The sequence below is a fragment of the Poecilia formosa genome, unplaced genomic scaffold (genome assembly GCF_000485575.1).
Source record: "Poecilia formosa unplaced genomic scaffold, Poecilia_formosa-5.1.2 Scaffold48, whole genome shotgun sequence".
NCBI lineage: Eukaryota > Metazoa > Chordata > Actinopteri > Cyprinodontiformes > Poeciliidae > Poecilia > Poecilia formosa.
The window spans coordinates 1,043,494-1,056,694 of record NW_006799987.1 but is presented as its reverse complement, the minus strand read 5'-3'; the positions used below and the strand labels follow the sequence as shown (position 1 = coordinate 1,056,694).

Here is a 13,201-nt window from a genome sequence, read left to right as displayed (position 1 = left end):
AACAAATAAAGAGAAATACAAACACAGTCATAAGTTATATGTTGTGTTTGACTTTCCTTTAAAAATTGGGAACCAAAAAGACATTTTCCACACATCCGTAGGTGTTTACAACTGTGTTTATTGTATAAAGACAAGACAGCTGGCGTAACTGGTCAAAAACTCTGATTCGTTTTTTTTTTGTTTTTTTTTTAAGGTAGAAAAAAACTGGCTTGAACTACAGGACTCAAACAGCAATAAAAAAAAAACGGGATGGAAATTATATATAAAAATTAAAGCAAATTACGACTACACAAGCAGCAAAGGATTACTCATAATCAAAAGGTCAGATTAAATACTACAGTACCAACACCTATAAAAATGCTCCATAATGCTCGGATTCCATAGCGGTAAATAAAAGATGCTCACTCCGTAACTGAAAAGCAAAAAACAAGAGAGGAGAAAAGGGGCAGTAGAGGTAAAAAGCATGCATTTGTTCTCCGTTAAGCTCAGTCAGGCTGTTTCTTCCTGCCTTCTCGCGCTGTAGCCCATAAATATACACAGCCGCCTCTTCAAACTGAGGGGGGAATGAGGACGCCAGGCGCCCACGTCTGATGCATAATCAATAACATTCATTACGAGTTTAGAATATCTATCATCTACCACCTCACGTTCAATGCTTAGTGAAAATAATCCCACATCGAACTGGATAACGACGCGTGAGAAATGGGAGGCTAGCGCGTTAAGACGGACAGGATCCATAGTTGGTGACTTAAACTGTACAAAAACAATAATAATGATCAGCTGCAGAGGTCACAGGTGTTAGGGAAAGAAGGAGGAGGAGATGCAGGAGGAAGCTACTGGGAGCCAGAAGACGAGCCTTGGCTGCCCTGTCCAGGGTAACCGCCGTACTGGCTGTAGTACTGGTTCCACTGGTTCTGGTTTTGGTAGTACTGCTGCCACTGCTGAGCGTACTGGAAGAAACGAGGGAGGAAAGAGTCAGATTTCAATACATGAAGGCTGAAAACGGTCAAACAGCTTATTGTTTGATCGAACTGTCATCATCAAAACTGAAACAATCAGGTTAGCTGTGATTAATCGATTAACTGAAGCATACAGACTTGAAAAAAGGCCATTCACAAAAAAACAAAAACCCAGCAAATATTATGCCAAAGCTGTGTAAAAATGTTTACATTTAGCATTAAGACACCTTTGTACAGATGATCTACACAGAACCCAAGTTTTAGCTTCATATTAAGCATTTTTCTGACCTATTATTTGGTTAAATAAACAGACCAGTCTGATACGGAGGGTGAACAGTGCCAAATTACTGAAAAACTTTATAAATATTTTAAATGTGTCAGTTTTTTAGACTAACTTCAGATTTTTATAGGAAAAAAAACAGAATTTTTTGAGTCTTAAAGTTTAAGATTTGCTAGAAAAATGCTCAGCACTTTTAAAATTGATATAAAACATTTTCTTCAGTAAACTTGGACTTTTCTGAGTTTCAAAGATCAAACATTTGACTCTTCAAACTCAGAAAATTTCCAAGAGGACAAATTTTGACTTTAAACCCAGCATTGGTCTGGAAAATTTCTAAGATTAATCTAAAAATTTCTCTTTTTTTCTGCTTGAGGAGGAGACGTTGCCTGACCTGCTGATATTGCTGGTTGTAGCTCTGCTGTTGCTGCGCTGGCGGCTGCTGCGCTGGCGGCGGCTGCTGCTGCTGGTGGTGGTTGTAGGTCTGTGGGGTGGTGGGCGTCTGGCTGTAGCTCTGGCTGTATCCTGGGTACTGACTGTAGCTGCTGTAGTAGTTCTGGTTGTAGCTGCCCTGGTTGTAGCCCTGGTTGTAGCTCTGGCTGTAGCCCTGCTGGTCAAAGCAACGCCAGGTTGTAAAATGTCTCCGACTCCAAACCAAACCCCACCAGCTGAGGGGAAGCTGCAGCTACCTGGTTGTATCCCGTCTTGTTGTAGGAAGCGGGGCGGTTGTAGCTTCCACTCGACTGCTGGTTGCGGTTGTAGCTGCCGCGTGTGTCCGAGCCGCCGTCACGGTAACTGTTACCCCACCGGTTCTGGCTGTAGCTGCCGCGGTTGTAACCTAGGCAACAAAAAGACAAAATAAATAAATCTCCATCTTTTTAAGGAACAAAAATGTTAGAGCAGTTTAATCAGTTATAGTTAACTATGTGATGATATGAGATCGTCTGACATATTTTACTTCTCCGTCTCATACGGGTCGAACCCCACAGCAGCCATTTTGTCCAGGTATCCATTTCTCGCTTGTGGGGAAGAGTTTCCACATGTTTTCTTATTGTTGGTCTCAAAGCGTCGTGCTGCGCTTGCCTACTAAGACGGCGCGGATCACTTCCGGTTCAGACTTGTGGGAACTATACATTAGATCTAACACTTTGTTTTATTCCACTGAGAGGACACATCAGTTCCCCAGGTTCTGCGTGATTGGTATGTTTTACTGTAATAATGAAAAATGCCAATAAAGTTAAGCGCCTCACCTCCTCTGTACCCGCTGCCTCCTTCTCCGCTGCGGTTCTGGTAGCTGCCACGAAACCCGTCACGGTTGTCGTAGCGCTGGTAGCTGCCGCCGCCGCGTCCGCGGAAGCCGCCCTGCCTGTTGTCGAAGCGTTTGTCAGGCGGCGGGCCGGCCTTGCGGCCCTCCTCGTTGTACTGCTTCAGCAGCTTCTCGGCGTCTTCGCGCTGCAGCTCAACGAACGCCACGTCCTCCAGGAAGTCGCACGGCTCCGGCAGCGTGAAGTTGGCTTCGAGGGGCGGCCACCCATCCAAGCGGAGACGGGTGGAGAGAAACGGGGAGACAGAGACGGGGACGGGAAGGGGGGAGGAGCGTAGTGAAGACCAGAGCAGCCACACCACCGGAAGACAAAAACGAGAAATAATTAGTACAACGCAAAGGCGACAAAAACAGAAGCAGATAAAGAAAGCAAAGGGAACAAACGTCGCCTCCAGGAGGAAACATTTGTTCAGACAGACAGAGAGGAAGGGGGACATCAGAAGAGACGGGGGACAAAAAGGACAACTAAAAAGTTGTAGTGAAGAGGGAACATCACCGCAAACCAAACACAGATCCTGGAACGGTTTTAGAAATCGACTCAACAGGAAGCGGCCTTTTAATGGCCGCCAATCGACTAAATTTGGTTTTCGGATCTGAACTGAACAGGAAACGAGTCTCGGTTTGCAGCGTGTTCGAGTCTGAATGGAAAGTGGCAGAAAAAGGGACAAAGAATAGGAATCAAATTTATGTAAACTGTTTTAAAAAATTAAAAAAATAAAAGTCCAGGTCTGATATCTGGTGGGTAAAAGGGGGAGGAGGGAGGGAGGGGGCATCTTCCAAGTTTGATTTTAGAGACAACACAGAAAAAGTAAAATAAAAAAAAAAAGTAGATCGTTTCTTTTATAAAAATTATTATTTTTTGTTTTGTTTGTTTAAATTTGTTTCCACAGCATTCCTACCTTTCATTTCTAACACAGCATGATCGGGCACATCCTTCCCCTGCTCATTGGTTTGCTTTAATGTTCGTTCTTTAAAATCCTCGTCCGTGGGACAAATTACAATAGCCTTGCGTTGAAAACCTTCAAAAGGACGCATTTTTCGTCTCCTTGCTGATCCATAAACATTTGTCTAGCAATGGTGACAAGAAAGAAGTAGAAGCTTGTTTGTTATTGTTTACTTGTAAAGGCTTTCCACTGGGAGGAAGCTGGAACCCTGCAATAGTCAAGTGAGAGAGGTTTGGCTTCGGTGTCAATCTACGGGTTTTTTGGTTTCCTCTCATCACTCCACAGACTCACCTTGAAGCCGGAACCAGAACCCAACGACTGCAGAGCAATGTTAGTTTATCAGGGGGACCCAAAAAAAGAAACAAACACTAAATGTTGTCGTCTGTTTGGTTAGTTTAATAAAATATTAGGATGCACAGCTTTCTCATCAGTGAATAAAAGCAGATTTTGAGCATGTTTGTTATGTCATGCAGGCGATCGCTAAAGTTAATTATTCATGCAGTTGGTGTGCAGACATATAGATTTGATTTGAAATATTTAATATTCTGCCTGATAAAAGTAGATTAAAAATCAACAATTTTTAAAACTATGACAAAACAAACCGAGTAAGACGAATAACCATGAACTGTTTGTCATTTTTACATAAAAAACAACTGAGTAAATCCACAAGCACACAAATGATGTAAGATGTTCTGTTTTTAGGACAGCTTTGAGGTGCCTGATGAAAATTCAACGCTTGAACCTTTCAAAACGAACAGCAGAGTTTCACCAACTCAAACGTAAGACTGAGACTTTTATCACCACAGAAATGTACGAACGTCTTCCAGCCAACTGGCGATAAATTTTAAAAAGTTAGCTAGGTAGCTAGCAGAGGTATATTAGCGGCTAGTTAGCGGTAGCCTCAACCGTATAGAGGTACAGAACGTAATGAAGATGTTCGAAAGCGAATCAGACGTTTGCCTGACTGAAAAGTCTCACGAGAGAAACAAAAAAACTAGTCCTGACACAACCAAATGTAAGACTTACTTTAAAAAAATAAAATAAAATAATTGAAGAAATTTTAAGGCCTTAATTTTCGATACATGAGTTAAAGACTTAAAGGATGCGTGGACACCCTGACAAACCATACCGCAACGTCAACGCACATTAAAGAACAATGTTTTCAGAGCGCTGTAGCTTAACGATTCAGACTAGCGGCAGCAGCAATTAGCAAACACCTGGTGGAAATGTGCATCTGCTCAGTTTAAAATACAAACTACGACTCAGTCCACGGCTGCTAAGATCAATTATAAACGGCACAATGGAGAAACGTCGTGACGTGCAGAAGGCAGAGTGTCGGAAAGAGTTGGAGCTTCTTAAAGGGACAGAGGCTCAATTTCAAGGCGTTAAATACAAAGTCAAATTACTTCAATGTTAAGTTTGATATACGCAGCATTTTACTTAACTGTGTTATAAAGTGGCACAATGTGCCAGGAAAATGCATAATACCGGCCCTTTAAGTCTCAAACAGTTCAGTTACTGAGAATATCTAACATGTAATGAAGAAAAACAGAACGCATCACCTCAAGGCTCCTAAATTAAACTGTTAACTTGTACAAATATTTGCTTTATAATTTCAAGACGCAGAACAAGAAAGCTCAGATTAACTTTTCTAAATGCAGCAGAACAATATGTTTCGGTGACAAACGGAGAATTATGCCGACAGTCGGCCGATCGAATCCGGCGACGAAAACGTTTCTGACTTACGCTAAATCAGCAGAGTTCGTATCAAACAGGGCCGTAATGACACCAGACTTAATACTGGTTTGAAGAGATCAAGTAAATATTTTAACAGTAATTACGAAATAAAAAGTTTTTTGTTTTCAATAATTTAACACTGTTGTAATAATCTGCACTCAGTCCAGGATTATTCAGTCCAGGTTAGGGATGAGATTTTAATCTCAACTTCCCTACATAAAAACACACAAAAACACAACTTATAGCGAAGCATTAAAATGTATTGTTTCTCTGTTTCTATCAAAAACTGGATGATAAGTCTTCAGTTTGATGTTGTGGTCTCAACTAGCCTTTTGCTGGAAGGACAATTTTGTCTACAAATACTTTATAATTAATTTTATTGGTCGTTTCTATTTATTTATTTAGGATATCTAACATGTCTTCCACCTACAGTGTTAAACGTTTATTAGAATTTAAAGTTTATTGAACTTAGAGAATGTCTTCTTACCTTTATGTTACTTGAAAATGATCTTAAACAAATACCATCGTTTATCACAATAACTTTGGCGACAATTTATCATGCAGCAAAATGTGTTTCCGTGACAAGTGTACCAGAGTACTTTGTGTTGATCAGATTAAGTCAAAACGATTCAGTATCACAAGCTGAGAAACGGATAACTTCAGCCTTATTAGCTGTTCTACTAGAATAAAATATCCAATATGTAGAATATTCACTGAATATTCCAGAATCGCACAGCATTCTGGGAGATGTAGGCAGAGGAAAGGCTTTAGCTGAGCCATGTTAGTGGCACCAACTAACTCTCTCTCTCTGGTTGCTTAGCAACAGCCTGCTGGGTAACAAGCAGTTTCAAGTTCCCCCCACTTTGGTTACCTAGCAACCACCTGCTGAGTAACCTGCTCAGCAGTTTCAAGTTTCGCCTCATAGCTGCTTAAAAATAATTTAAAAAAAATAAAAAAAAGGTGTGAAATTAAAACTGGATAAAAACTGGAAAGGTCCCGACACTAGTTTGGCAGAACTTCAGATATTTAAGAAAAAACATAAATAATTGTTGATATAAACTGATATGAAACATTTATATCGTTAGGATATAGACTTACAGTTTAATTATAATATTTTATGTGCTGTTATAACGATAAGAACTATATTACAATTTTTTTTACATATCTCTGGATGCGACTGCATTAAACTGCAATAAACACAAATAGTGCTCCTGAAAACATTCCCATTAGTTTCTTTAGGACACCAGTCACATAAGTAAACGTGATTTGTATAAATAAACTGAAACATTAGCTGCATTTAATCATATTTTAAATTTGATCATAGGTGATTTTTGTGGAATTAAAGGAGAAAATGGAGAAAACAATCCAAACAAAACGGATGGTTTTTAAAAATCATTAAATGGAATCTATCATGACAACAATAAAGAAATTAATTACGATAAATATTTACATCATGTTATATTTTTTGCACCAGAAAAAGCAGACGTCCATTATTAAATCTGGACATAAACAATGGCTTATAATTATATTTATAAAGATTATGAAAGAGGTTTGTGCGTCACGCTGCTCTTCGCTCCGACTTGCAGACAGACAGAAACTGCTGTTAACGCGCCACATATCAGACTTTTTATTGTTTGTGCTTTTTTATTAGCTTCCTTCATGTTATAATCTTGCGAACATACGGCCTGCTCTGATTGCTCCAAAACGCCAAAATGGATCCACAGACGCGGCGGCCATCATCACTCCCACAGACGGCGCGCTGCCGTGTAACGTCAACGTTCTTCTTCTGCGTTTCTGCGTCGTGAACGGTTCACTCAGACGTCTGATCGCATTTCATCAGCAGAATGAACGACCGAAACAATTAATTTAAATTTACAATCAGGATTTGCTGTGTGAACAAAAACTTAAAAACTTTCACTGGACGTCAACCATCGAGACACTTAAATGTCAGTTGCTATAGCGACGCACAAAAAGGTGCAGCAGCCATTGCAGTTTACCTAATTTCATTACAGTTCATTTTATAATGACAACAAAGATTATTATTAAAATGGCTCTATTCTAGTGTTAAATGGCTAATCGGATTCAGAAGGCCAGTCAGGAAGAAAACAAACCGTAATCTGCAGCTTTACGTCACAACAGAGGCAGTAAATAAATAAGTTTTTTAAACACCTTATAACGGCAGAGGAAATTATGACTCCGTCGACAGGCTTGATTTAACCACGAATATGATCAGTGTCTGCATAAACCGTCCCAACAATAATTAACTTGAGTGTCGTTCATCATTTCTGCTCCTTGTTTGTTTGTTTTAACGCTCATCGCCTTTACTTTGTTTTATTTGCAATAAAAAATATGACGAACTTCCGGTTTTTGGTTTGACGCTTTTATTTTGATAGTACAACTTCCACTGTATATATTATCGAACGGCGGCTTATTGGCAACAAACACAAGTTTTAACAAGTTTGGTAAAATGCATCAGCTGTAAAGCTTTGTTATTAAAGTGTTTACTACTGAGCTGTTCAAACTGTGAATTTGTTTTATCGCATATGAAACTAAAGTGTAGTTTTTATGATTATAGCTGATATTTTTAGTTGTAAAGTTACCAACGTTCGGCTTTAAGAGTGTGGTGCTTTTTGTGTGTAAACATACGGCTCTTGGGGTGAAACTAAAAGTTTATTTCCTTTAAATCACCATAAAAGCAGCATGCATGTAACCTCATTTATTGGTTGTTGTTTTAGACCATGATGCTTGATTTCCCATCACCTCTTAGAAAGCGTGCTTCCAAAAATACATGCAGGTAACAAAGAGTCATTTATGTAGAAATTAATCAGGAAGGTAAAAATAATTTGACGATATTTAATTATAAACACTACCTTCTTTTAAGATCTTTAATTTAAATAAGTATTTTTAGGTACAATATGACTAAATTGATGAATTTAGGGTGGACATTTTTCTTCGTAAAGAGCCAAATTGTAACTAAAGTAGTCCTGACTGAAAGACAAAGCTGCTCTGACGGGTCCCCTCACTTACCTTCACTCACCTTTGTCTTGGTACGAACGCGAGTCGCATCCCAGACAACGACAAACAGAAACAACTTACCTTCACATACTCACAGTTTCCACAGAAAAGCCACACTAGACCCACTTACCTTCACACACTGGCCGAGCACAGGGAGCTGAAAACCCAAACGCCGTTAGTCACTACTTACCTTCAGGGTCAATTAATTTAAAAATTAAAATAAAAAACACACTCAAAAAGTTCCATCTTTCTCACTTAAAAGTAGCTTTTAAGAAAAGCTATCAACTCTGGCTTATTGAATTAGCAACAGAAGGTGTTTTTCTTACTCACCAGGCAGAGCTTACTTGTTTCTCAACATCTTTACAAAGTCATGGTTTACTTGTACATTTTTCACAAGACAAACAATACTGTAATATGACATGAAATAGATAATAGCAAATATACTGAAAACATGACATTATTCTGTCGCTTATGACAGCCAGTAATCATTTTCTGTTACACGACAAGCAAGTGACAACAGGGTGATCAATGCTTCTTCTACTCTATAATACACAGAGACCCCCTGAAAGATAAATAAATAATCCATTAGAGAGAAAGTGATCATCAGGGCACATTGACTCACTGTGGTGAGTGTCAGAACCGGGCGGCGGAGGAGCAGCAGTACCTGATCCAGGATGTAGTTGCGTCTCTTGCGGGCGGCGATCTCGATCAGCCGGTTCAGACACTGGGTGGCCTGCTGGATGAGGACATCCCAGCGGCCGGCGTAGTTCCTCTGGCGCCGCAGACCCATCACCTGGACAGGCAGACGCAGCAGGAACGGTTAACCAGGTTCACTGGTACAACATGTTACAACATTCATTCCATTTTGGGTTCAAGTTTAATTTAATTTTAAATAAATTTTAATCCAGTTTTAAATTTAATTTAATTTTTTATTCAATATTCAAATTATTTTTTTGTGTAAGTTTATTTCTATAACATATTTCAGCAATTAGATAATGTATTTTAAATATTTTTTTTATTAAATTTAATTTTTATTTAATATGTACATTAAATTTTTATATTTAATGAAATATTTGCCTTTAATTTTAGTTTTTATTTTGGTTTGTTAACAATGTTTACTTGTACAACACATTTCAGCAATTAGATAAATAAATTTCATTTTAATTTAATTGTAATTTAATAATTAAATTATTTTATTTTACAAAAAAATGTATATATATAATATTTTTTCTTTGTATTATATAGTTATATATATATATATATATATAATTAAATTTTTACATTTAATTTCATATTTAAATTTTATTTTGGTTTTTTTGTTAATCAAGTTCATTTCTATAACATATTTCAGCAATTAGATAAATTTAATTAGGATATAACTTAAATTTTAATTTAATATGTACATTTAATTTTAATTTAATTGCAATTAAAATTAAATTAAAATTAAATTAAAATGTGCTATATAAATAAATTTGACTCATTGTTTCAAAAGCAAGTCCAAACCGGTGGGTTTTTCGTCTAGATTTAAAGGAACTCAGTGTTTCGACTGTTTTGCAGTTTTCTGGAAGTTTGTTCCAGATTTGTGGTGAATAGAAGCTGAATGCTGCTTCTAGATGTTTGGTGCATCAGATATGTAATGTGTTGTGGTGCTGAGCCGGTCAGTGATTTACAAACTAACAGTATTTTAAAGTCTCTTCTCTGAGCCACAGGGATCCAGAGGAGGGACTGTAGAACTGGGTGATGTTCTCTAACTTCCTGGTTTTACTCAGAACTCCAGCAGCAGCGTTCTGCGAAGACGCTGCTGCTGTTAACCGATGTGACTAAAGATAAACACATGGATGACTTTCTCTAGATCTCGCTGAGACGTTTGTCCTCTGATCCTGGAAATGTTCTTCAGGTGATAGAAGGCCGACTTTGTAACTGTCTCTATGTGACTCTGAAGGTTCAGAGCCAGATTTTGGGCCTGGTCTTTAGTTTCCAGCTCTACTAACTGTTGCTGTGATCGTCAGAGCTGACCTTCATCTTGTCCATGATGGCGTTTGTTCCCAGGATGTTGTACTTCTTGTCTGGATTCTCCTCGGCGTGCTTTATGGCCCACGTGGTTTTTCCACAGGCAGGCAGACCAACCATCATCAAAATCTGAAACAAGAAGCAAATAAAAGCTGATTACGTATTTTTCCCAATAAATAATAATTTATTTAATGGTCGACAATTGAAGAGCAGCAAATCCCCAAATCCACTTTTTTTTTCCAGATAAGCCGAATAAACTGGGCCTGAAGGTGCCGACTTCATGTTTCTGTGTAAATTATTTAAAGGGGCAGTGTTGTGCATCTTCCAGTTACTTCACAGCACAATCTAGTAACTATGTCACCTTCAGACGTTATAAAAATACGGTACATTTACAGCTGGAATGAAACTATTGTCAACTCAAATGGGTTGAGCTGATTTGACGCAGTTTCAGAGCCAAAGCCATTTTATTTATCTGAATAAATACGTAATAATACGAGAACAAAGTGGTAAATAATACAAAATTAAGTCATAAATAATATGAGAATTAAAACATGAATAACACTTCTCATTAAAACTTTCTTCTATTAATGTTGAGTCTCATAAATCAAATTAACTTTTTTACTTTGACTCCAATATTCTGTCAGACTCATATTCTAATAAATAAATTATTTTCTCAGTATTTTTCTACAGTAATGTAACTCCTGTGTGTATTTAACCAACGCCACATGAGCAAACCCTCACCTCGCATTCAGATTTGTTGGCAGGTCCCTTTGTGCCTCTGATTTTGTCCTCCATGGGAAGATCGTGGAAGAAGGTGTACCCCTCCTCCGGGGGGAAGTAGGGCTCCCTCTTCTGGCCAAAGTTGAACTCGACGGCGCAGTTCTTCACCAGCACGTGGGGGAAGAGCGCGCGTCCTGCCAGCGCCTCCTTGGTGGTCCGGAAAGCAACACCCAGGTTCACGCCGTTCTTCAAGAAGCCCATCGTTACCTCGTCGCCACTTTCAAAATCCTGCAAGTGAAAAGACGGGAAAACAGAAACAGCATTACACAGAGGTTCGGCAGGTTTTACCAGATCCAAGACTTTTGAAAACCATTATGAATGAAGTCCAAGACAAAAAATACTGCATATTTTATCTAGTAGTGGCCGACTTCTTTGCACAGAACTCAGTCAGTCCAGTCAGTTTACACTTACAAATTTTATATTTTAAGGACCAAAATGACATTTTATATAAGTAACATTATTACAAAATCAGACAAAGGAAAAATAGTTTCCAAATCAGTTTCTTTCAATAAAAAACTAACAGAAACTGCAGGTGTGTGTCTGAGTCTGGTGAATTTATGGTTAAAACTTGTTTTTCATTCAGTGGGAAGAAAATCCAGAAGTTTTACTCAAGATTAGAAATACTTAAAGTTACTCAAGTAAAAGTAAAACGCAGCAATAAATAGTCTAAAATAGTGCTTTAAAAAAAAAAAGGTTGCTCTAGTAAATGCAACTAGTTACTGCCCAACTCTGCTAGAGCAACGCAGCATCATCAGATTATTCTAAACTTATTCAAACGTGTCACTTACAATGTAGCAGCCGATCACATCGTTTTCACCAAACTTCTCGCCGTAGTCTGCAAACTTGCAGTCACTAGATTTCTTCCCTGTTCCTCCATATCCGAAAGAAAACGGCTCCTCGCCTGCAGGAAACAAACATTTTCCAATTCAGAGGCAGACGAGTTTATTTCTACAGCAACAAGGCAGCTCAAAGTGTTTCACACAATAAAATATCAAACATCAATCATGAAACTATGAATATAGCATATGCTCCACCAGGTGTCTGCTAATTGCTGCTGGCTAGTCTGAAGGAGCTGAGTGGGGGAGGAGCTGCGTCTTGAAGGCGTTTTTCAGACACCGTGTTGGATGCTGACGTTCTCACCAAGCTGAGTGCTGCAGTTGTTGAGGGACCATCCGATCCGGACCACATGTGGGTCGGGCTCGCTGCTGGGCAGGTGCTTCACAGGAATTTCCTCGTTAATCTGAGGAAACCGTCACAAAACGACACAAAGGCTGAAGGAATGACAACACTTTCAGTATGGAAAAATAAAAACAAATGAGCTGCTTCACTGTGACTTACCTTCATCTCGTAGCAAACCCGACCCCGAGTGACGCCGTGGGTCGCTCGGGCGCCGGCCCACAGGTAGGCGAACCCTTCGATGGTCAGAGGATAGCCGCTGTACCGATCCCTGGACACCTTGAAGTGCAGGTCACAGTTATCTGACGAAAAGAAAGAGACGTTGTTAAAAGGTTTTAACTAGAGGTGTGCCGATCGATCGGCCACTGATGATAATCGGCCGATTTCCGTGAAAAAGTCTATGATCGGTGATCGCCGATCACTGTCTCTTGTTGCCGATCACACAAACCGATCACCTGCATCTCATTTTGCAGCCTGCCTGTGCAGCTGATCTCCTCTTCACTCTGCGCATCTATAAATCCTAAGCGATGTGGAACTATAACGCACTGAGTGAATGGGGAAGTTTGCGTGTTGCGGTGGAAAATTGAAGCAGGTGACGAATCAACATGACGAAGCTAATACGGCATAAAAACAGTGCCATACTTGACGGAGTTTGGCTACATCGAGGCTCACTGCAGTAAGAAAGACATATGGAGGATCAGATAGCAGGTAAAGCAGCACACAGCTACAAACACTCACCCGGATTAGCATGACGGTCAGAAAACTAAACAAATAACCTGGAAAATTATTTAAGTCTTCGAGCTGCGATGTAAGACGCTGGTTCTGCTCTCGCTGTTGAACCGCAGCTAAGCTACAGGTAGTAATATTTGACAGACGGAGCTTCGCTTCTGCTCCACCTGGTAGTGACTCTCACACCGAACCTGCTTAAAGCTGCAGCATCTAACTTAAAAATAAAATACATTTTACATACGTATTAAAA

The 13,201-nt window shown here is 39.3% G+C and overlaps 1 protein-coding gene and 1 long non-coding RNA gene across 4 annotated transcripts in view; one reads left to right on the top strand and one right to left on the bottom strand.

Moving 5' to 3' along the window:
* LOC107836305 (uncharacterized) overlaps positions 1–13,201 on the top strand; it is a 143,037-nt gene that overhangs the window by 82,972 nt on the left and 46,864 nt on the right. The gene's annotated exons all lie outside the window — the stretch shown is intronic.
* The window catches only part of hnrnpul1 (heterogeneous nuclear ribonucleoprotein U-like 1), a 29,325-nt gene continuing 16,222 nt past the window's right edge, over positions 99–13,201 (bottom strand). For 2 of the 3 annotated variants that reach the window (XM_007552376.2, XM_007552377.2), the window contains exons 7-17: positions 12,385–12,524; positions 12,187–12,286; positions 11,835–11,947; positions 11,008–11,274; positions 10,273–10,395; positions 8,921–9,049; positions 3,460–3,628; positions 2,487–2,750; positions 1,926–2,074; positions 1,631–1,846; positions 99–950 (exon numbers count right to left, since the gene is read on the bottom strand). In XM_007552376.2, coding sequence (XP_007552438.2) covers positions 834–950; positions 1,631–1,846; positions 1,926–2,074; positions 2,487–2,750; positions 3,460–3,628; positions 8,921–9,049; positions 10,273–10,395; positions 11,008–11,274; positions 11,835–11,947; positions 12,187–12,286; positions 12,385–12,524 — 1,787 coding nt within the window. In that variant the 3' untranslated portion in view covers positions 99–833. The remainder of the gene's footprint in view (positions 951–1,630; positions 1,847–1,925; positions 2,075–2,486; positions 2,751–3,459; positions 3,629–8,920; positions 9,050–10,272; positions 10,396–11,007; positions 11,275–11,834; positions 11,948–12,186; positions 12,287–12,384; positions 12,525–13,201) is intronic. The other variant, XM_007552378.2, reaches the window with a different exon arrangement.